The sequence below is a fragment of the Bubalus bubalis genome, chromosome 17 (assembly GCF_019923935.1).
Source record: "Bubalus bubalis isolate 160015118507 breed Murrah chromosome 17, NDDB_SH_1, whole genome shotgun sequence".
In the NCBI taxonomy this organism is placed as follows: Eukaryota; Metazoa; Chordata; class Mammalia; order Artiodactyla; family Bovidae; genus Bubalus; species Bubalus bubalis.
In genome coordinates, this window is record NC_059173.1 from 26,542,295 (window position 1) to 26,564,881 (window position 22,587).

Consider the following 22,587-nt stretch of genomic DNA (forward strand, 5'->3'; position numbering starts at 1 on the left):
AAACACTTAACTGATAGAGGCATGTGTCCCTTCTGTTCACAACTCACTGCCCAGAAGGAGTCGATGATCCAACAGCCTTGGATAAGGAAGTGCAAACCTCTCATGTGCCCAGAGCGAGGCATCCAGAATACGGCCTCAGTGACTTCTACCAGAGGGGTGGACCACTTGTCTCCTGGCATTGTTATCTCTCTGCCCCTTTCTGCTGAGACCTCCCTGCCCCTGTGTTGGATTTCACATTATCCATCCTCTCCATGTGTTGCTCTGTGTGTCCAGGTTAATATTTCATAGCAATGCTCCTTCTGGTCACTCCTTACATCACCCCTCCCCACTTCCCTGAGTCTTAGGAGGCAACAGCCAATGTGGTTCCTCTGAAAGGTCACCACATTCCAAAGAGAACACTGCTTTCTTTAAAAGATTTATTTATTTGCTTGTTTTTGGCTGTACTGGGTCTTTTCTGCTGCGTGGGCTTTTCTCTAGTTGCAGAGAGTAGGGACTACTCTCTAGTTCCGATGCACGGGCTTCTTATTGCGGTGGCTTCTCCTGTTTCAGAGCACGGGCTCCAGGGCACATAGGCTCAGTAGTTGTAGCTCCCAGGCTCCAGAGCACAGGCTCAATAGTTGTGGTGGACGAGCTTAGTTGCACCATGGCATATGGGCTCTTCCTGGACCAGAGATTGAACCCATGTCTCCTGCATTGGCAGGCGATTTTTTACCACTGAGCCACCAGGGAAGCCTAAAGAGAGCACTTCTTGAGCTCCATAAGGTCAGCATCCTTGGACAGGGCCAGAGGGACTTCAAGTTGTTTGCAGGAAGCAGGTCACGTGTCTGCATGGGTTATTGAGGTGTGAATTTCAGATGATAGCAACAGTGGAAAAGACATCTGAGTTTGTTAGTAATAGTGGAGGTTATTGTACAGAGATGGACTTTGTACATCAGTGCCTCCTGGACCACGTCCACAGCTCAGCTCGTGTGGTCCTCACAATAAGTAGCCTGATGTCACCTCCATTTACAGAGTGAGAACCTGGTGACCCAGAGAGGTTCAGCCGAGCCCTTGAGGCTTCACAGCTGGTCCAGGTTGGCCCTGGGGCTAGAACCACGTGTCATTTGGCTCCAAAGCCCAGGCTCTTCCTGCTGGCTGATGTCTGCATCCTGCTCCCATGCTCATCCTCCTGCTGCCTGTGACTTTTCCTTCTTAACAACACACTCACCCGATCCCTGTGGCTCCTGTAGCGTGTTTCAGAGAAAGCAGAGTGGAGCTTGCCCTCTTCTCAGACCCTTCTGGTCACCTTTCCGTGGCCTGTCCTCTGCAGGACACAGAGGATGGTGCAGGGGAAGCTGCGACCAAGGACTGTCAGTGTTGCTTTGGGGATCATGGGAGAAACACATCACACTGCAGTTGTGAAGGCAGAAAAAGAAGCTTCTACTCTTCATTTAACTCTGGGCAGTAAAGAGATGACAGCCTCTGACTTGGGCCCCCGCCATGGCCACGATCAGCGGAGAGAGGTGTGGCGGCTCCAAGTGAAGCCTCAGCCACTGAGTTTGAAAATCTATCCTCTCTGGCACCTCCAGTTCTTCCTGCACCTTTCAGAGCCCATCCAATGGGGCCCTGGGAACTCTGCAGGGCCCCATGTGCACCTGCCAGGCTGTCCTGTGGACCCAGTGCTCCTGCAGTACCTGCTTCTCCTGCACCCCGAGGCTTGGGCTTCCTCGGGAAGATGGGAGTGGGGGGACCTTGCTGTGCGATGCCCCCAAGGTCCCTCACCATCTCAGGTCCCGTGTATTCCTCCCACCCCAAGTAAGCCAGGCAGTGGGGGTTCTCTGTGACATCTGAGGAAATGGAGGCTCTCAGTGAGTGAGCAGCAGGGTGGGGGCCTGGTTCCAGGTCTCCGCTTGTCTCCTGTGACTCTGGGTCCATCAAGGCAGGAGGCAGCCAGTGGCTCCAACACCTGGAAAGGCTCTGGCTCCTATGAGGTTGTGCACGCGGGTAGAGAACCCAGTGTGGTAGTGGGTCAGCGATGAGAGGCGCAACTCCTCCTGGCCCCGGCACCTCTCCCCAGAGGCTGCTCTTCTCCTGTGAGAGCCCCGGTGATGTCTTATGCAGACGTCCTGTGATGCAGACTATTTTGACATCAAATCAAAGTGTTTCAGAGATGGGATGTTTCTCCAGAAACTCCTTTTCAAGATAATTTAAAATTGATCCTCCAAAGGGCAGGTGTGCTGTCTGCTGACCGAGCTGCCAGACATCCCAGCCGCCAAACATCCCAGGAGGGCTGCGGCCTTCAGGTCCCAGGCCTGGAGTGAGTGGGGGTGGGGGGGAAGAGGAGCAGGCTTCCCTCTGGGTCCTGGAGCTGGTCTCCCGTGGGCGGGACAGACTCAGCTCAGGGGCGGGCGACAGAGAGCCACTTGTTGTAATGTATCCCCCCACCCTTTTTTCCTTGGAATCTGCCAAGTGCAGTTTCCTGGTCGGGAGCCCTTTCTCCTGGAGGGGAGGGTCAGTGGGTGGAAGGGACCCCTTGCTGTCTCCGCACCTCCTGCTGTCCCTTCCTTGCAGGGGAGCAGAGGGAGACCCTGTGCTCATGGCACTGATCAGTCAGAGGCCCGGAGGATGCACGGCTGCTTTCTGAGCAGCCAGAAGTGGTTGTTTTCAGATAAAGAATAGATTAATAACGGATCTGCCCTAAAATGCACCTGTGTGTTATCTCTTTGTTTAGACTCTAAGTCCTTGGAGCCTAGAGGCTGTTCTGTGCCCTCAGCACTCAGCACACAGGTTTTTGTATCCGTCAGGTATAAAATGAATAAATGCATCAAAAGAGAGTGGCTAATACAATACTCTGCTCTCATTTTCTGCAGGTTTTCCTCTTCTGATCTGTATCATTTCAATAGTCTTTGCCATGGACAGTTATGGAACAAGTAAGAAGTAAGTGAAACAGTGATTCCTGTGTTGGCAGGACTCCCGTGGGGAGGGTCCCCATGGCCCCGGCTCCTTGTCTTCCTGTGTTCTTCTGGGGGAGGGGTCTGTCCAAGGCTGGCATCTTCTAGCCCTGACAGTTTTTTTTAAAAAAGTGTTTTGGGCTTTCTCCCACCTTGAAGCTAGCAATGAGGGCGTTCTAGTGCCTCCAGGACTGGGCGGCCAGTACAGGTTTCTAATGGGAACTTTCCATCCATGCAGTTTTCCTAGACATGCTGTCTGGTCCCCTGTGGAGCCCAGTTTTGTGTCGAGTCCTTTCCTTGGTTGGTCAGCAAGTGCTTAGTTCATAAGAAGTCTCATTCAGTTACAGCCCAGTGAACATAAGACTGTGTGCGTGTAGACCAGCGCGTGTCAGCAGTGGGCCCCAAGGTTCTCCTCGCGGGGGCGGCAGCAGATGGGACCCTGTATGTTCTAGACCTCATGCCACCGTTTTGAAACTGCAGCTGGTGGGTCCAGAGTTGAATCAAGAAGAGGCTGGGTTGGTGCTGTGCAGCCAGGCCAGGTGTTCAGGTTCTAGAAAGTTGATTTCCTTTCCTCCCAAAGAGAAAAAGGCTTTAGCTCAACCGTCTTTAGGAGGCTGCCCCCTTGAGCCACTGAGAGAAAACACCATGGAGAGAGTTTAAGAAGAGAGAGGGAGTTAAACTTGGTCACAGCTTCAGCCTGAGATAATTTCTCAACTGAGTCACTAAACTGGGAGGAATCTGGCTTATTCCACTTTAGGGCAACAATTTCCTGGAGATGAGGCTTTTAAAGAAAGTGCTGTCTGAGTGCATACTGAAATAAGAATGATTAAACAACCACTGTTCTGGCCCATTCCTTGCAAGCCTGCGTGGTATCCAAAGTCAAGGTGCAAATTAAAAGAAGAAATTTCGTCTCAAACACATCTCGTTGGCATTTGTTCAGTGTCTTTCCATCTGGGAGTGCAGATGCTGGCCGCCCACAGCATGTGGCTCAGCTCCAGGGTCTGAGTCTGATATAAACCTCTTATCCACTCATGTGCCTGAGAGCGAGGCATCCTTGGCAAATGTCCAGAGGGTCACTGAGTGTCTGGTGGGGATGGGGGATCTGAGGACACCCGTCCACTTAGCACTCTGCATGACAACAGTGGAAAGCATGGGCTTCCTCCTGCAGAGCCATCACCCTCTCAGGGAGCCTGGGTTGGAGACCACTGTACTCGCCGTGTGTTTCCATGGGAGATGGCGCATCCTCAGACAGGAGGCTCTTTCCCCAGGGTCTGGGTTCCAGACAGGAACAAGCCTCTTACAGGCACTGTCACGTGTCTGGGGCACTTCATGTCTCCTGATCCAGGAGGTCTCAGGTTGGGGGAGGACTGGGGCCAGAAAGGCAGGTGCAGGAGCATGGACTTGGGTCCCCTAACCTCCCTGGGCCTCAGCCTCCTCCTCTGCAGGGCGAACGTCATCAGAGCGCCTGCCTTGGGGGGGCGCTATGGAGTTTCAGGGGATGATGTGTCTCTGGGTTTGCGGAGCTGGGGGCGGGGTCAGGCTCCTTAAGTAGCTGTGAGTGAGTGACCGGGTGACATTCACGTCCTGAGTCAGTGAGGATGTGTCGTGGGCCTGACCAGATCCCGGAGGGTGTGCCAGGCCCCTGGGGCTGCACCCAGATCCAGGGAGGGATGTGTCTAAGGGACACCCAGGCTCTTGGCAATTCTGAGGCTTTGGAGAGAAATGAGGTAGTAGAATGGCTGGCGGTCCTGCCTGAGCCCCTGGAATCACATCTCGGAATCCAGGAGGAATTTCACAACCTTAAAACTGGACCCTACATCCCAGACAAGGCTTCTCTGGAAGTCAGAGCCCTGGCTGGGATCCACTGGGGAACCATTCCTCTCAGCTGAGGGGGCACCGCCAGGAGGGGCACTGACAGATAGCTGATGAGCCGATGAAGATGGTCAGTCCTGTGCCACGTAATGCCTCCTCACTCCTCCAATAGACAAAAGCCTATTTATCATAATAAAATTAAAGCCTCTGTTGGATTTTGGCTAGACTCTTCAGAGATGGTGAAGTTTTTCACTAACTAGGTGACCTGTAAAAGCCTTCTTTTCCCTGAGCCGGTCTGCAGACCCAGAACGTTCTTCCCAAGAGTGGAGTGCTCTTGAAATTGTGAGCAGGATACGGGCACGTCTGTTGGGATTAACGCATTATTGTCACCATGCCCACATTGTCCCTGTCCTGTTCTGGATGCAGGGCCCCTGTGCTGGAGTGGGTGGGGTGATGCACTGAAGTAACCGTCTGTCTCCCTCTGCAGTTGCTGGCTATCACTCGGGAATGGCGCCATCTGGGCCTTCGTGGCCCCTGCCCTGTTCATCATCGTGGTATGTTCTCTGTCCTGTGGGCACGGAGCTGGGCGGGGCTGGGCGTAGTGGAGTAGAGGGAGCACTGGGCTGTGTGGAGATGGGGCTGGGATCCCTGGGAGTAATGTCCGAGGCTGTGGCAGCATCAGTCCTGTTACAGCCCCTCTTGTGGCCCGTGACCCAGAGCCTCATTACTCCAAGAGAACTTGGCAAGGTCGGCCATGTTTTCAGATTTAATGCAGACTGGATTAAGGCCCTTGGTGCTTTTCCCGCCAAAGCAACCGGTATGGATGTGCACCCAGGAGGGGCAATGCAGACCCAGCTGGTTCTTTTCCTCCTCACTGTTCTTTCATAATTTCCTCACATGCACATCTCCATGGTCAAGGAGATGCAGGATCCAAGGCTGCGTTAGGAAGTTTTAGTCAAAGCTCCCTGGGAACCACAGGTAACAGAACTCCTGTGATTATGAAGGACCTACTCAGAGAGGTTGACAGAAATCAGGATTTATAAACTCATAGTCAGGAATGCTTGCTGTGACTGCTGGGTTCAAGATTCAGACGTGGCCATCTCCACGTGTTTCTGGCTTCTCACATCTCAGCTCTGTTTTCCTATAAGTTGGCTCCATTTTTAGGCTGCCCCAGATGCTGGTAAGAAACTTTTAGGACCATACAAAATTCCATTATCCGTCTTAGGGGGAAAAAACTCCTTTGCTCTTCCTGTTATTGTTCTGCTGACATGTCCCACAAAATCCTAGGATCAATTCTCTTCATTTCTAATGGGCTTGACTTGGAACTCTGCCTGCCATGGACCCCCTCACTGAGGTCAGAGGAGCAAAATGCTCTGATTGGCCAGAAGAATGGAATGTTCTGATTGGCCAGCCTTCACTGAGGCCAGTGGAAACAGAATGTTCTGATTGGCCAGAGGAATGGACTGTCCTGATTGGCCAGCCCTCCCAGAGGAATGAAATGCTCTGATTGACTAGGCCTAGGTCAGAGTTCTCGGAGAAGGCAATGGCACCCCACTCCAGTACTCTTGCCTGGAAAATCCCATGGATGGAGGAGCCTGGTAGGCTGCAGTCCATGGGGTCGCTAAGAGTCAGACACGACTGAGTGACTTCACTTTCACTTTTCACTTTCATGCATTGGAGAAGGAAATGGCAACCCACTCCAGTGTTCTCGCCTCCAGAATCCCAGAGACGGGGGAGCCTGGTGGGCTGCCGTCTGTGGGGTCGCACAGAGTCGGACATGACCGAAGCGACTTAGCAGCAGCAGCAGGTCACAGTTCTAACCCTGGATCCTTATACTTGGTTTCTGGTGAAGTTATTTAACATTAATGATAAAGGTTCAAATTTATAGAGATCTTTTAAAAAAGATGTTTTTACATTAAATGTCTCTTTTCCTTGCCCTTAAAATAGCTACTTGAAGAGATGGTGATTTCTGTTTTATAGAGGAGCAGATTGAATGATAAACTCCTGGCCAGTGATTGCTTTAGATGTGCCCTTCCTCTCCTCCTCCCCTTCTCCTTGCCATCTTCCTCTTGGTATCCTCTTCCTTCTTCTCAGGTGCTAGTAAACCAGCTTGAGCTCTCTTGAGCAGAAAAGGCTCAGTCCTGGGAAGCACAGGGGGAATCAGATTTGGCTGGTTCTGGGCACTCAGTGCTGTCAGCTGGTATCTCCTACTTAGCTCTTGACCCCACTGCCTCCTTGCTGGCTCCATCTGGATCAGGCTTTCCTGGGGAGGAAGTGATGGAACTGGCACCCTAACAACATCCTCCAGCTCTGCAGCTCAGGGTGGGGAGGAAGGCACTGCTCCCAGCAGTCCTAGCAGAAGTCCCAGGGCAGATTCTGATTGGCTTCTGTGGGTCAGGTGCCTGTCCCAGAGCCAATAACGGAGGCTGAGCTGGAAACCGATGATTGTTCGGCCTGAACCACATGACTGCCCAGGGATCACCCCCCTGAACTCCAGGGTCTGGAGGTGGGGGTTCTCAGGAAGCCCTGTGGGGAGGAGGCTTTGGGGAGAGGGGAACAGCATCCTTGCACCCTGCTCAGTATCTGGGGTCTGGTTAGGGCTGAGGCATCCCCATGCTGTCCCAGTCTGAACATCTCTCCTCTCAGGTGTTGGGGACTGACACCGGGGAACCTCCCCCACATCCCTCCTGCCCACCCTGAGCATCCACAGAACACACTCTTCACAATCTGGGCTGGGACTCCAGAGCATGCTCTCCACACACCCCCAGGGTGGGATCCAGGCTGTGTTTATTACCTCTCCAAAGGGTGCTGTCTTTGAAGCACCCCTGGGCGACCCTGATACTGAAGGCATGGGAAGGGACTCCAGCCGGAGACACTTGTGCCTTCGGTGTCCTTATTCATCGCCTCCCAGTCCTAATGACAAACCCAAGGTCCCATGTCACCAGTGATGGTGGTGAGAGGATGGACTTAGAGAGGGTCTGCGGATGGCACTGAAGCCACCACCCTGCTCCCCTCCCCCATGTGGATATTGCCTAAATATTGTGAACCCAGCCCTCCTTTCTCTCACCCCCTGCTCTCTTGCCCAGCTGCTGATTTGAAATCTTCTTTTTGACTTTGTTGCATATTCACTGGCACTGACTGAAGCCGTGGGCCCTGGTGGTTAATTAGAAATGTGTCCAAGGGAAGATGCCTGAAGACGTGGCTTCCTGCTTCTTAATTAAAATTCCACTCAGGCCTCCTCATGCCACACAAAGTGCAGCAGCATCTTCTTGGTAAAGGATTTCCGGAAGGGCAGAGAAGGGACCTCATTGTGGTGTCCTTGTCTGTCTGGGACCCGAGGGAGGGTGGGTGGTGCCAGTCCCGCACACGATCCCCTCGTTCTGGCTGCACTGACTCACTGCCCTCCATGCCCATCTCCTTCCAGGTGATGTGGGCTCTGGGGTGTCCACAGGTACAAGCAGGAGATGGGGAGTTGGTGGGGGGTGCTACAAGCCTCCTGGATCCCCAGTGGTCCCAGCCTTCAAGCATCTGTGCCAGAGGTGAGGCGGGGCTGCACTCCCAGCTCTGTGGGGCTTCAGGGCCCCTGGGCTATCTGTAGGATCCACGTGGAGCCCTGGTGGGAGGGGTGGGCATCAACCAAGTGCCCCTCCTGATACTGTGCCCCTTCTGCCTGGGGTGGAGGGGTGACCTGTGTGGATGTGGACGAGACTCAGAAGAGGAGGGCCCAGGAGTGCATCCCCAATTCCCTCAAGCAGGACAGTGGGTGGCAGGGGCTGCTCCATCCCCCACAGGCCACACTCCTGTCTGCAGCGGTAGTGCAGCCTTGGCCACAGACTCCCTGGGGCCCAACACTATCCCTCTGCCCTCAGCTCCTCTGTCTCGCAGGAGCCAATGTCCCAGGCACCCCATCTCCAATTGCTGGCTCCCTTGTGGTGCTTGGGTGTTTTCTTTCTTTGTCTGTCACGGGTAGTCAGAATCATGTAGCTGGGTCACCGCCATGAGGGAAGGGGGCACAGCTGTCTCTTCAAGGCCAGAGCGACGCACACCTGCTCTGTGAAGGAGGGCTCCTTCCAGGAAGGGCCACCAGGTTGGGGAAGGGGTGGGACTGTCAGCTCAGGTGTCCCTCCTCTGCGTGAACTCCGGGCTCTGAGCACAGACCTGGGTTCTTCAGTTAATTGCTTTCAGCTGCAGGAGGTGGCACGTTACTGTGGTGACGTGTCCCTGAGCTTTCAGTCCAGGCTGTCCCCTGTCCCAGGGCTGTGTGAAGACTGTCTACAGTCATGTTACACCCAGCCTTTCACAGGATGACAGAGGCCCCCGTGAGCGACCTGGCGGGCACTCTCGCCTCCTGCTCCTGGGGTCAGGGAAGACCCTTCACTTTGTCACCCAAATGGAGACATAGGCTCAGACTGACTCCAGTCCCCCCGACAATTAAACCCTCCTGGTCAGAGCATGGGTGGCGGGCAGGGGTGGAAGGGGAGTAGTTGAATGTGTAAGTCCCCTGTTCTGTCTGTGCTGACCTAACCCACCAGGTCTGGAGGGCTCGGCAGCATCGCCCCCTCCGACTCCCTGGGTGATCTGAGTGTTTCATCTGACTTCAGTCAGTGACAGCAGGGGATCCAAGGCTGCCCTGCCTGGATCCTTACCCCCTACCCATGCAGCATGGGGTCCAGCTGCAGCAGGGTCCCCACACCTTGAGTCCTCCAGGATCACTGGAGCCCCACTGTCCTCCCTGGGGGCGGTGTTACCTCCAGCCCCACTCCAGCCCCTCTCCTTGACATCAGCCATCAACACCTGAGGACTGCAGTTCTCAAACTGGTTAGTAAGGGAGTTACTGGGGAGCATGGGAGCAGTTCCCACCTTAGAGGTTCTAGATTTACTGGATGTGGGCTCCAGGACCTTTCAGAGCTCCAGGGGAATCCCACCGTGGAGCCAGCTTGGGGTCTGAGGAGGGCCAGGGGAAGTCAGGGAGCCCTGGATGATGAGGAGGGAGGTGTAGGCCTAGAACTGTTCAGCGACTTCACAATCGAGTGCAGGGTCAGCGGGCTGTGGCCCACGTGGTAAATCCTGTGCAGCAGCACAGGTGATTACTTACAAGTCGTCTGCAGCGGCTGTCATGCTGCAGCCATTGAGTTGTTTCAGTAGAGACTGTGAGGCCTAGAAAGCCAAAAGTATTTGCTACTTGAACCTTGAGAGAAAAATCATGCAGACCCTGGGCTGGGGGACGCAGTGGAGGGGTCCAGAGACCCAGCCTCTCTGAGCCTCAGGGCTCACGCTGGCTGCAGTTGGGTGTGTCTCATGTTCCTTGTCTCCTCTGAGGACCCTGGGTTTTGCATGTTGAGTTGTTCCCCATTGTTCAGAGGGGCCCCCTGAGGACAGCAGTTTTCAGGACCCAGGTAGGGCCTGGCCCCATTGTGTAAAGTGTGCACAGTTCTGTCTGGGTGCAGGCTCACATGAGTATGTCTGTGGGAAAGAAATGTCTGGACGGATGCAATGGGATGGGGTTCCCTCCAGAGGGATTCATGTCTGGGGGCTACCTGCTTGCATATCCCATGCATTTAAAAAACACCCGGAAATTTTAAACTAAAACACTTCAGCAAGGTGCAGGTTCATGTTGGGGCATGTGGTTTCTGTGTGTCCTGGTGAGGTTGATCTTGGAGGGCAGGAACCTGGGGGACAGAGATTGTCACGGTGATGCCTGCTGGGCCCATGGCGGGGGCTGGGGAAGGGCAGATCCAAGCCCCTTCTGGGAACAGCTCATCCTTTACCCCACTGTCAGATACTGACCCCCCCCTCCCAACTGTCCCTTCACAAACCATCCTACCTGATTATGAAGGGACACGGATGTCATTCCCTGGGTGACTTCAGTGAGCCTGAGTGCAGATGTACCTATGGGGCCAGCAGGTCTTACAGAAGCAGGGACACAACCTGAGCCCCCTAAAGGGCTTGTTCCATGCCAGCCCCACTGGGGAGAGAGCCTCCAAGCCAGGGAAGAGAAAAGTCTGGAGATTTAAAGTCCTCTCACATGAAACAATGGACTGGTTCAAAACTGGGAAAGGAGTATGTCAAGGCTGTATATTGTCACCCTGCTTATTTAACTTATATGCAGAGTACACTAGGTGAAATGTCAGGCTGCATGAGGCACAAGCTGGAATCAATAACCTCAGATAAACAGATGATACCATCCTTAAGGCAGAAAGTGAAGAACTAAAAAGTCTCTTGATGAAGGTGAAAGAAGAGAGTGAAAAGGCTGGCTGAAAACAACATTCAAAAAACTAAGGTCATGGCATCTGGTCCCGTCACTTCATGGCAAATAGATGGGGAAAAAGTGGAAACAGTGGCAGGTAATATCTTCTTGGGTTCCAAAAATCACTGTGGACGGTGACTATAGCCATGAAATTAAAAGATGCTTGCTCCTTGGAAGAAAAGCTATGACAAACCTAGACAATGTATTAAAAAGCAGACATCACTTTGCTGACAAAGTTTTGTATAGTCAAAGCTGTGGTTTTTCCAGTAGTCATGTATGGATGTGAGAGTTGGACCATAAAGAAGGCTGAGTGCCAAAGAATAAATGCCTTCAAACTATGGTGCTGAAGAAGACTCTTGAGAGTCCCCTGGACTGCAGATCAAACCAGTCAATCCTAAAAGAAATCAACACTGAATATTCATTAGAAGGACTGATGCTGAAGCTGAAGTTCCAGTACTTTGGGCACCTAATGTGAAGAACTGACTCATTGGAAAAGATCCTGATGCTGGGAAAGATTGAGGGCAGGAGAAGAGGGTGATAGAGGATGAGATGGTTGGATGGCATCACTGACTCGATGGACATGAGTTTGAGGAAACTCCGGGAAAAGGACAGGGAAGCCTGGTGTGCTGCAGTCCATGGGGTTGAAAAGAGTTGGACACAACTGAGCAACTGAACAACAACCACTTCTCACCTAGGAAGAAGCCAGAGTGGTTGTGTGACTCTACAAATACAGGTGCATAAAGATACATCAGTCAGTTCAGTTCAGTTCAGTCGCTCAGTCGTGTCTGACTCTGCAATCCCATGAACGCAGCACGCCAGGCCTCCCTGTCCATCACCAGCTCCCGGAGTTCACTCAGACTCATGTCCATCGAGTCAGTGATGTCATCCAGCCATCTCATCCTCTGTCATCCCCTTCTCCTCCTGCCCCCAATCCCTCCCAGCATCAGAAGTCTTTTCCAATGAGTCAACTCATTGTATAAAGATACATAGATACGGATATAGTTGTTTAGTCACTAAGTCATATCCGACTCTTTGTGACCCTGTGGTCTCTAGCCTGCCAGTCTTCTCTGGGCAAGAAACTGGAGTGGGTTGCCATTTCCTTCTCCAGGGGATCTTCCCAACCCAGGGATTGAACCCACGTCTCCTGTACTGGCAGGCAGATTCTATACCACTGAGCCACCAGGGAAGCCCCATGGATACAGTTACCAATTCCTAAATACAGATACAGAAATGGGCACAATTACAGTTACAAACATATAAATACAGAGTCATAAATGCCTATGCTGCTAAGTCACTTCAGTCGTGTCCGACTCTGTGCGACCCCATAGACGGAAGCCCACCAGGCTCCCCAGTCCCTGGGATTCTCCAGGCAAGAACACTGGAGTGGGTTGCCATTTCCTTCTCCAATGCGTGAAAGTGAAAAGTGAAAGGGAAGTCGCTCAGTCATGTCCGACTCTCAGCAACCCCATGGACTGCAGCCTACCAGGCTCTTCCGTCCATGGGATTTTCCAGGCAAGAGTACTGGAGTGGGGTGCCATTGCCTTCTCCATAAATGCCTATAGGGACATAGAAACAAGTAAAGATACAAACTGCAGCATTTACTATGTCTATATGTGTCTCTATACTTTCATTGGGAAATCGTAGGCACATCCCAGTGATTTTTCATGAATACCTGATTAGCCCGGAGTCGGGTCAAGAAACACAGCATGGTCTGAACCCCAGAAGCCCTGCCACGATGTTCCCTCCTCCCAGCAGAGGTCCCCATGGTCTTGAGTGTATATCCTCCCCCCGCCTTTTTTTTTTCTGCTGAAATGCAGCTTTTGAATTATTGGTTTGATGTTCTGTCATAAGTGGCTTGTTGGCTATTCTAATGCAGAGACACTTAGTTGATGAGATAGATGATATTCACGTTACAGACGCCTCACTGCAGAGCCTTTCCCAGTTTGCAGCCAGGCACAAGCCAGGGCGAGTGAAATGCAGGTGGGGAGCTGGGTCCGCTTCTGCTTTGTATTTTCATGAAAATAGAAAGATTTGTTTCACCCACAGCCACCATCTCCCACTTAACTGTGCGTTGATGCGGGATCACAGGTTCTCTGCGCCTTCTCTCGTATTGCCGTGGCGGACGTGACTGTCTTACCAACTCAGAGGAAGCATGCACGCCAGATGAAATCAGACAGGCCCATGCTGAAAGAGAGAGGGGAAATAAATAAACCCCAGCAGAAGCTTTGGAGAGATGAATTATAACATCCAATCATGTGGCAGCTTAACCATTATTGAAACGCTTTCTTCCGGGTCTTAAATACAGAGACCAGGAAATAACACAAGATCTGAAATTAGATCAGTCACTTGTAGCATTTCTATGTCTGTTAAACGATTTGCAGTAATCTGATCATGCATTTAGCGACCACATCATGGAGTCTGTGAACCGTAGCCTGAATCGTCTGGCTTCACACCTGAGAAGTCTGGGGCAGGGTCCCAGTTCAACCTTCAAGCCAGCAGAAGGAGGGGGCGGTTGTGTTGTGACCTCCGGGGCCATGTAGGGTGTTCAGGCTCCTCCCCTGGCGTCCCTCTCCCAGGTTCTGGGCTTTGTGGCTTCTCCATCCTCTCCCCCAAATTATTGGGACACTTCATGGTTAAGCCTGTTTTCCTCCTGAGACCAAGGACATCACTGAAACAGTCACAGGAAAAGGGATTTATGTTAATCCCCTTTTATAATTTAAGTAATTTGACTTTTGAACATTAACACACATGGCTAAAAATTTGAAAGCAAAGCTTAATAATATATGTGAATAGTCTCTGCCCACATCTCTCTCTCAACTCTCTGGTTTCCACCCACCTCCTCAAACAGATGCCCCTGGTACTAACTTCTTGTGTATCCTAGGAGTGCTGCGCAGATATAGGTGAATATAAATATACATTCACCTTGTTGTGTGCATTTTCTGCACAGAAAGTGCTGCCTTGGTTCATAATACATCCAGGGAGCAGGCTGCCCATGGTAGCCCCCAACCTGCTCCTTGTCGGAAAGAATTCAGGTTGTTTCCAGTCTTTTCTTGTTATAAACAAGGCTTCAGCTTTGGCCAGTATGTGAGGAACCCAGGATATAAATTCCCAAAGTGAGAGAGGCAGGAGAGGACCACGCTAAGCATTCTTCCCCTGGAATGCAAGGAATTTACTGGAGGAAGTATAGGGGGGAGAAACCCAGATGTATCAGAACTCTAGAAATCAACCAAAGGCATAGAAACTGAAAAGCATTTAATCATGAAAATCATGAGTCTTGGTGAGATAAGCAGGGTCTGTGCTTTCGATTCGCCACTCCAGCTGATAGTCTCAACTCCATGACACAGCTTTGTCGCCTCCAGAGACGATTGTGCAGTGTCCACCTGCCCTCAGAAGATGCTGTTTGCAGACCTCCCTGAACCTCAGTGTCTGGAATTAATTAAATTCACATTATTTTCTGTTTTTTAATGGTTATTTTTGGCTGCATTGGGTCTTTGTTGCTGCACGTGGGCTTCTCTCTAGTTGAGATGCACAGGCTTAGTTGCTCCGTTGCCTATGATACGGGATCTTAGGTCCCAACCAGGGATCAAACTCATGCCCCCTGCCTTGGAAAGTAGATTCTTAACCACTGGCCCACCAGGGAAGTCCCTAAAATTCCCATTCTTAAAGCGGCTACCAGTTAGTTCCCTCACTCTCTGGTCACTGTCCCACTTGAATGGGCTGCCCCCACGTTTTTCACATCCGTGCTGGCCCACCTCTTTCTCATCTGCTGAGTGTGGCTTTCCTGTGGGTGTTGCCCAGTGTGGAGTGGGTAGGGCACTGGCGTTGCTGGTTATTCGTGTTTGCCAGCTTCTTCCATCCTCCCTGACCTCGGGAGATGTCCACCTTTAACCTCACTTTACAGGTGAGAGAATGGGAGTGAATGAGGGGGCCTGACTATCTGGAGCCAAGCTGCCAGGTGTGGAGGTGGTCAGTGAAGACAGGGGTCCCACTGACAGCATCTGTTTGTTATTTGCTATAAAGGCTAATGGGGCTTCTCAGGTGGTTCAGTGGTAAAGAATCTGCCTGCCAATGCAGGAGACATGAGATGTGGGTTTGATTCCTGGGTGGGGAAGATCCCCTGGAGGAGGACATGGCAACCCACTCCAGTATTCTTGCCTGGAGACTCCCATGGACAGAGGAGCCTGGTAGGCTACAGTCCATGGGGTCACAAAGAGTCAGACACAAATGTATGATAGACACACACATGCATAAAAGCTAATAAACCCTTATTCACTTACTGTGATGGTGTGAGCAAGGGGCTGAATGGGCACAAGGGCCAGCTTCCTAGTGCTCCATCCCAAAGAACAGTGCAGGCAGGGATGCTCAGTGATGGAGAGGCTGCTGCTGAGTCCTGGACCAGGGAGCCGGGGAGGAGGAGGTAGGAGGAGGGCTGGGAGTGGAGAAGGTGCGGGTCACTGAGGCAGAGTGGGGAGACATGTCTGCAAGACTCCTGAGATAAGGGGTATCAGCAGAGGTGCTTTGGAAAAGCCCCAGGCTGGACCCCCTAAGAAGGCCAGGAATGCAGGTATTCAGGCCAGGAATGCAGATATATGTGTGGCATGGCCGGTCAGGGTGGGAGGGGCCTGAGTCCCTGCCTGCAACTTCCTTCAGACCTTAGGATGCTCTGATGTACCACAGGTCTGGGATGGGGAGGGCCACTTTCCCTAGGAGGCTTGCCAGGGAAAGTCTTTGTTCTTACCTGTGGTCGGGCCTGGAAGTTCACACATGGCCAGGAGCCGGACTCCTCAGTGATTCTGTAAATGACCTCTGAACTTTTCAAATACAAAGAAGTCCCTGGCCACAGCACGACCCTGGATTCCAGCTGGCGTGGATCCTGTAGCGGAAAGAAATCTAGAGGGAGGGGATGCTTCTGCTGTCATCTGCCTGGTCAGACTCCTGTTCAGGACCCTGGAGAGCTGCCCACGGGAGAGGACGGGTTGTGCTGGAGCCACTGCCACCGACCCTTGCAGCCCCCCGCCCCTAGCCCTCAGACCCCAAGGGGAGCCTCCCAGCCCCCCAAACCCCAAGGGGACCTTGCCTAGCAAGGAGGGAGCACTGGGCAGAAGATGAAGAATCCTCTACCATGGCCTCTGTGGATCCCACAGCTGGGAGCCTGGAGTGGGGGCAGGAGGTGAGAGTCAGGCTGTACTGGGGCTTTGGAGATGTGATTTCCTATCTTTCCAACACTCAAACGGCACTGTGGGTGTTAATACTTATTAAGTCGAAAAACTGAGGTTCAGAGGACTTCAGTGTCACACCCAGGGAGTACATGGTGAAAGGAAATTGGAACCAGTTCTGTCTGATTCTGAAGTTCACAACCTCCTTACCTCAGTGCTGAGTGGAGCAGTGCTTTCTTTCTTTCTTTTAATGTTTATTTATAAATTTTTGGCTGCACTGGGTCTTCATCGCTGCATGCAGGCTTTCTCCAGTTGCAGCGAGCAGGTGGCTACTCTTTGTTGCAACGCATGGTCTTCTCACTGCAGTGGCCTCTCCTGCAATGGAGGATGGGCTCCAGGGTGTGCAGGCTTTACTGGTGCATGGGCTCAGTAGTGTGGCTCGCAGGCTCCAGAGCGTAGTCTCATTAGTTGCAGTCCACAGGCTTCATTGCCCCATGTCATGTGGGATCCTCCTGGACCAGGGACCAAACTCGTGTCCCCCGCGTTGCAAGGCAGATTCCCAACTACTGGATCACCAGGGAGGCCTGAGAGGTGCTTTCTTTGATGTGCTTCTGGGGACTAGCCCTGGGATGTTGGGTTGTCTTTTCTCTAGCATAGATGTGTGCTCCTGGAAGCAGTCTTGCAGGGGATCTCTGTAGGTGAAAGTTCAAGGACACTTGTTAGATTTCTCCCAGAGATGCCACCTGTTTGCTCGAGAAGCCCAGCTGGGGAGTGGGTGCCGCCAGGTGGACTCAGACGTCCTGCAGGTGCGCTCCAGCCCTTACCTTGTCTCCTGTGTTCCTCGTGCAGGTCAACATTGGCATCCTCATCGCGGTGACCAGGGTCATTTCACAGATCAGCGCCGAGAACTACAAGATACACGGAGATCCCAGCGCCTTCAAGTAAGCTGGACCCGGGGCTGTCAGCCATGCCCCATCCCCACCCCCCCACTGATGCTGCAGGGGTGGCAGGAAGGCGGGTCACACTCTTGGGCTAGCTCTGTGTCCACTTGACATCACAAGGAGCACAGAGCTCATGCCCTCATCTGTCTCAACCAGGAGCAGCCCCCTTTCCCAGCTCGCTGCCCCATCTGTAAAAAAGGGGGTTTATTGGATGATCCTCCAGAGACAGCTTCACCCCTAGAGTTAGAGGAGCTTGTGGTGGGGTACAGAGGTACTCAAGCCTGACTGTCCTGCTGCGTCTGTCATGGCTCAGCCCTTACCATCTGCTGAGACCTCGTGAGCTGTTCAATCCCATAGCACCCTGCTTTGCTGATCTGTGTGGTGGGGGTGATAGCAGGCATCTCAAAAGTTGGCCAGACCTGTGCTGGGGCTGATCCATCCACAGAAGGAGCAGGTGTCTCCACACTCACATTTGCTGCCTTCTGGGGTTTCCTCACCCCATTATTGGGGATCTGCTGCTTGCAAGTGTCAGAAAACCCAACACAAGCTGACTCAAGCAAAAGGCAGCCATGAGTCTAGGGGTGAGTCTAGAATGGCTTAGTCCAGGACCCAGTCCGCCTGCATTTCTCTGCCCCACATCATCTGTTGGCTTCACCCTGAGATGAACTGTGCCTCCTGGTGACAAAATGGCTGCCAAAGAAGGTTCAAGTCCATGGGAAAGTGTGTCTCTTTCCCTCAAAATCAGACAGAGGTCCTGAGCCTGCAAGCAGACTCAGACCAGGCCATATGCCCATTCATGAGTCAGTTACAGTGGATGGAAGTCAGCAGTTAACTCAGGCCTGAGTCACATGGTCCATCCTGGCTCTGGGGTGCAGGCAGCACCTCTAAACCACAGGGCCAGGAAGTGGGCGAGGTGGCTCCTTGCAGGGAATTTAGGGGCTGTTACACAAAGAGGGCAGGATTCCCAGGTGGTGCTAGTGGTAAAGAACCGGTCTGTCAGTGCTGGAGAAGTAATACACGTGAGTTTGATCCCTTGGTCAGGAAGATCCTCTGGAGAAGGAAAAGGCAACTCACTCCAGTGTTCTTGCCATGGACAGAAGAGCCTGGCAGGTCATGGGGTCACCAAGAGTTGGACATGACTAAGTGACTTATAAACACGGCACAGTTACTAGGCAGCTAGCATTTTGTAAGTTACTTTAGCTACACTACATCTCTTCTGATCTGAAAGGGAAAAGAGTAAATATATCTGCAACAAATCGATAAGACAATTATTCTGTAATGAATTCCAAACACTATAAATTAACCTGACAGGTGGCTCTGGCTTCTTGGACTTTTTCAGCCCCTGGAAACCTTGGAGATGCTCCTGGGTCAGGGTCACTTGCTTTTCTCTTTCATTAGCGAGAACAGGCAGCGCTGCTCCATGAGGCAGCCTGTCCCCAGCCAAGGGACCTGGCCAGGGAGGAGCCCGACCCTCCCTCACCCCAACCTCAGTCTGCAGGCCCCCCCCCCCCCCACGGACAGGGCCCCAGTCTGTCTCCAGCACAGGCTCTTGCTGCCCCTCTGACCTGGCACCCAGGGGACCACTGGCCTGGCTGTGCCCAGAGCAGCCTAGGTCTCAACTCACACCCACCCCTCCTCTCTGGCCCCTGTCCCCTCTTTATGCATCATGGCCCAGGAGGCGGCTGAGCCCATGACCTGCCTGCTCTCCGCGGGGACCTGGTCTCGGAGTGGAGGCTGACACATGGGAGATGGGGCTGTGATCTGGAGGGTGTTTCTGCCTCTCTGAGGAACCATGACTGGGGCAATGCTGCTGTGCCCTCCCGTGTCCTGTGTCCTTCAGGTGACACAACGGCCCTGGGCCGACCTCCTGAAGAGAGTCCAGCTGGTCTCTGGACAGACCCCTGACTCTGATGTCACCCAGCACTGACTCCTCCTCTTCACGTGATACAGCTGGACCCTGAGTAGCTCTCTCACTCCCTTCTTAGTTTCATTAGAGTGACCGCCCCCTCCCTGGACTGGTGAAGCAGGAGCCCCGGAAGCTGGGCTGGAAGATGCAACACAGCCTCCTTGGGACACTTCCGGCTCCTTGTCTCTTGGATTCAATCTAAGCCTCTCCTTCCTATCCATCAGCTCAATCAATGCTCAGTGACTAACGGGATCAGATGCTTCCTCGGGAGCCCTAATGGGCTGCCTTCCACCTGCTTTCTCATCTCTTATTTATTGGTCGTGATTTCAGGCTCCCCAGAAAGCGGCAGAGAACATTCAGTTTTCCCAGTGAGATCAGGGACTGGGGATGGGGAGGGAGGTGTGAACCACGTGGAGCCTTGGGTAGTTAGAGGATGCAGGAGGTGGAGCCCCATGCAGGCCCCGCCCCTGGGGGGGAGCGAGTTGGGGCGGGGCATCAAGGAGTCACATGCTTACTTGCGTGCATGCGTGGTGCGTACATACGTCGTGCATGCGTGCATGTGGACAGCGTCCCCCTGCCCAGGCCTTCAACTCTTCAGGGACCCTGCTCCTTCCACCTTTGACAAGACCTGGCAGCTTGGTTAACAAGCCCTCAGAGAGCCTCAACTAGAGGAGTTTCTCCCAAGATTCTTATCATTTATTGCTCTATTTTTTAAAGTAAAAATGAACCATCCCTTTAAAGTAGCACATTTGATACCGATTGGTCGGCGGCTGCTCCTTTCAATTACAGAATTTTCCAGGATCTAAAGTTTGAACCTAAATCATTCACGATATTTTATTTCCCAGATTCAGGTGTTTTAACGGTGTTAACATTATGATAACACACGGCGGCAGCTTCCCTGAGAGCTGACATTCGGGAACAACCTTTGGTTTCTCAGGAATTTGCCGCCAGGAGCTGTCAGTGCCGGGAGCTTGGCTTTCTGACCCGGAAGTGCCTTGGGGCTGTTACACCACCTTCCGGAAAGGGTTGGATCCATGTCCCCCACGTCTGCGGGCTCATCCATGAGCTCTTCCTTCATCCGTTCAGTGACCACTTCCTGAGAGCCTGCAGGTCCTGGCGCCTTGCTGCGCTTTGGGGCTGCAGAGATGCAGACAAAGTCCAGCCTCCAGACAACTCACCCTCCAGTGAGCGAGACCGTGTCAGCCACTGTGCTGAAGGACGAGGGGTGTGCCAGTTGCTGACCTGGGCAGCACGGCTCCCATCAGCCTCCAGACTTTTCTCTAAAGCTCACATGCAGAGCCTCCCTCCACCCCCATCCCCATGGAAAGCTGAGCTGTTTCAGGAGTCAGGTAGCCTGGGCTTCAGTTAGCATGTGATTTGCCGGGCATATCAGAGACAACCAGGATTCGGACAACCTCATGGGCATTGCCTCAACACCAGCTCTGTCTGGGCTCTCCAGACACTGGGGAACCGAGATGCTTCTTCTCGAGGAACTCATATTCCGAGGGGGAGCCTCAGGGCTGATGCTGCAGGTGCCCCAGCACTGGGTGTGTCTCCCACCCTACCCGCCCCACAGCTCTGCTTCCCTCTGTGACACCTGGGATCAGCATTTGCGTCAGCATCACCACCGGCTGAGTCAGGGTGGCCATACCGAGTTTGCCCAGTGGACGTGCTGGCTCCCAGATGCCCAGAACGGGCTGCGGTCCAACCGGAGCAGAACCAGCCCTGGGTCAGCTTGGCCCAGGGCTGGCGTGGCAGCGACCTTGTCTTATACATCTGGGGTGGTCAGCTCCTCACCCAAGGTCTCCTGAAGGGAGGAGCCAGGTCTCACTTCTAGCAGCCGCTCTGTCTGCTCCCATCCAGAAGCCTTGCATCTGGACCCTCCCTGTCTGCCCATCACCAGAGTGCCCATCCCTGTTTCTCTGGCAGGTTGACTGCAAAAGCTGTGGCCGTGCTGCTGCCCATCCTGGGAACCTCGTGGGTCTTTGGCGTGCTTGCTGTCAACAACCAGGCCATGGTCTTCCAGTACATGTTTGCCATACTCAACTCCTTACAGGTGAGGGCCCAATGGGATTGTCAGCCTGGGAGCTGTCAGCTTTGTGAATAGATGAGTGGGTGCAGGTTGCCATGGCAACAGGAGGGAGACACTCTGATCTGTTCCCTCCACACGTGTTCACCTTGTGAGCCCGTAGGGTGGGAGCATCCCAGAGGACAGAGGCATGGATGGAGCACACACCAGGGTCTCTGAGCAAACAGGGCCTGGAGGACCCCATTTACAACAGGGTTGCCTCATCTTTCAGGGCAGTACCTGTGGGAGATACATCCAGCCTGAATGGAAGATGGTCAGCATGTGGGTGGCTCCTGAAAGGGAGCCGGGCATGGAGGGGTGGTGAAGCGGGAGGTACCTCAGGTTCTGAGTTCTCATCTGCCCTCTACATGGAAGGACAGAAAAGGTAACGGCCTGAAAACCGGAGATCTGAGATGCCCAGAGTCCGAGTCCCCAGATCCACAAGCCCCTGCTGGAAGGATGGAGGCGAATGCTCATTGCCATCCATAGCCTACACAGCCGAGCCGCGGGCTGAATCCTGGCCAACGTCACTGCGGCCCGGCCCAGCCCTCACAGTGATGTCCTTGCTGCCTCTGGGTCTTCACGACCAGCAGCTGTGTTGCACTTTTAATCTGTAATAAGCCCCTATACACAGCTTCTTCTGGTTGTCATGGTGACAGGGGATAGGTTGTCGTGGCAGCAGCCCATACACACCACAGGTCCTGGGTTCCTCATTTATCCTCTGTGTCCCGGTCTCCACTTCCATAAAACGGGAACAGTAATAGGACCCACTCCATGGGCTGCTTTTAGCACTCAATGAGATGAAGTGTTTGCCTAGTGCTGACACAGAGGAGAAGTCTCTAGATGTTTGGGGACATCCTCGTCTTGGATTTGTTTTCGTTGTCATCATCATCCTTGGTCTGCCAGTGAGGACACAAGGGCTGTTTAGCTGATAGGCTCGTGCCCTCCCACCTGTCCTCCCCAGCAAGTTTGCTCCTCTTCCAGGTTAAGCCAGTCTGGGCATGTACCTGTCTCTGTATCTTGGCCATGGTGTCTGCCTGCATCTAGGTTAGATTACAGGACACCCTTCCATCCTCATGGTTTCATGGTGAAGCATCACAGCCTGCTCCCATCCTCTCCAACACCAAGCCATGCCGATGCCACTCTAGAGTCCATGGGTGACATTGGAAGGAACCCTCAGAAAGTGTTTGTAACAAAAATGCAAGAGGCTCTAATTCTGTGTTTTCTTCCCTTTCCTTCCCAGGGATTTTTCATCTTCCTCTTTCACTGTCTTCTGAATTCAGAGGTATGTCTGCTCCACTTCCTGCCAACATGAAGCTGGTTTTTCATTTCTGCAAGGGCACAGAGAGCAGGAAAGGTGTGGCCTCATCTGGCTGGTTTCTGGGACTGTAACCCTGAATGAGCCTTGGTTTCTGTAGCAGGTTGTGTGCAGGCGGCTGCTTCCCATCAGTCCCTCCTCCCTCATCCCGGTTGCTAAGCAACATACACAGATCCTCCCTCACTGATGTCACCCAGGGGCTGCTGGCT

The 22,587-nt window shown here is 53.0% G+C and overlaps 1 protein-coding gene across 2 annotated transcripts in view; it reads left to right on the forward strand.

Annotated features, from left to right (window-relative positions):
* ADGRD1 (adhesion G protein-coupled receptor D1) overlaps positions 1-22,587 on the forward strand; it is a 177,638-nt gene that overhangs the window by 150,002 nt on the left and 5,049 nt on the right. For both annotated transcript variants that reach the window (XM_006063071.4, XM_006063072.4), the window contains 5 exons: positions 2,850-2,916; positions 5,230-5,296; positions 16,995-17,086; positions 20,922-21,048; positions 22,304-22,345. In XM_006063071.4, coding sequence (XP_006063133.4) covers positions 2,850-2,916; positions 5,230-5,296; positions 16,995-17,086; positions 20,922-21,048; positions 22,304-22,345 — 395 coding nt within the window. The remainder of the gene's footprint in view (positions 1-2,849; positions 2,917-5,229; positions 5,297-16,994; positions 17,087-20,921; positions 21,049-22,303; positions 22,346-22,587) is intronic.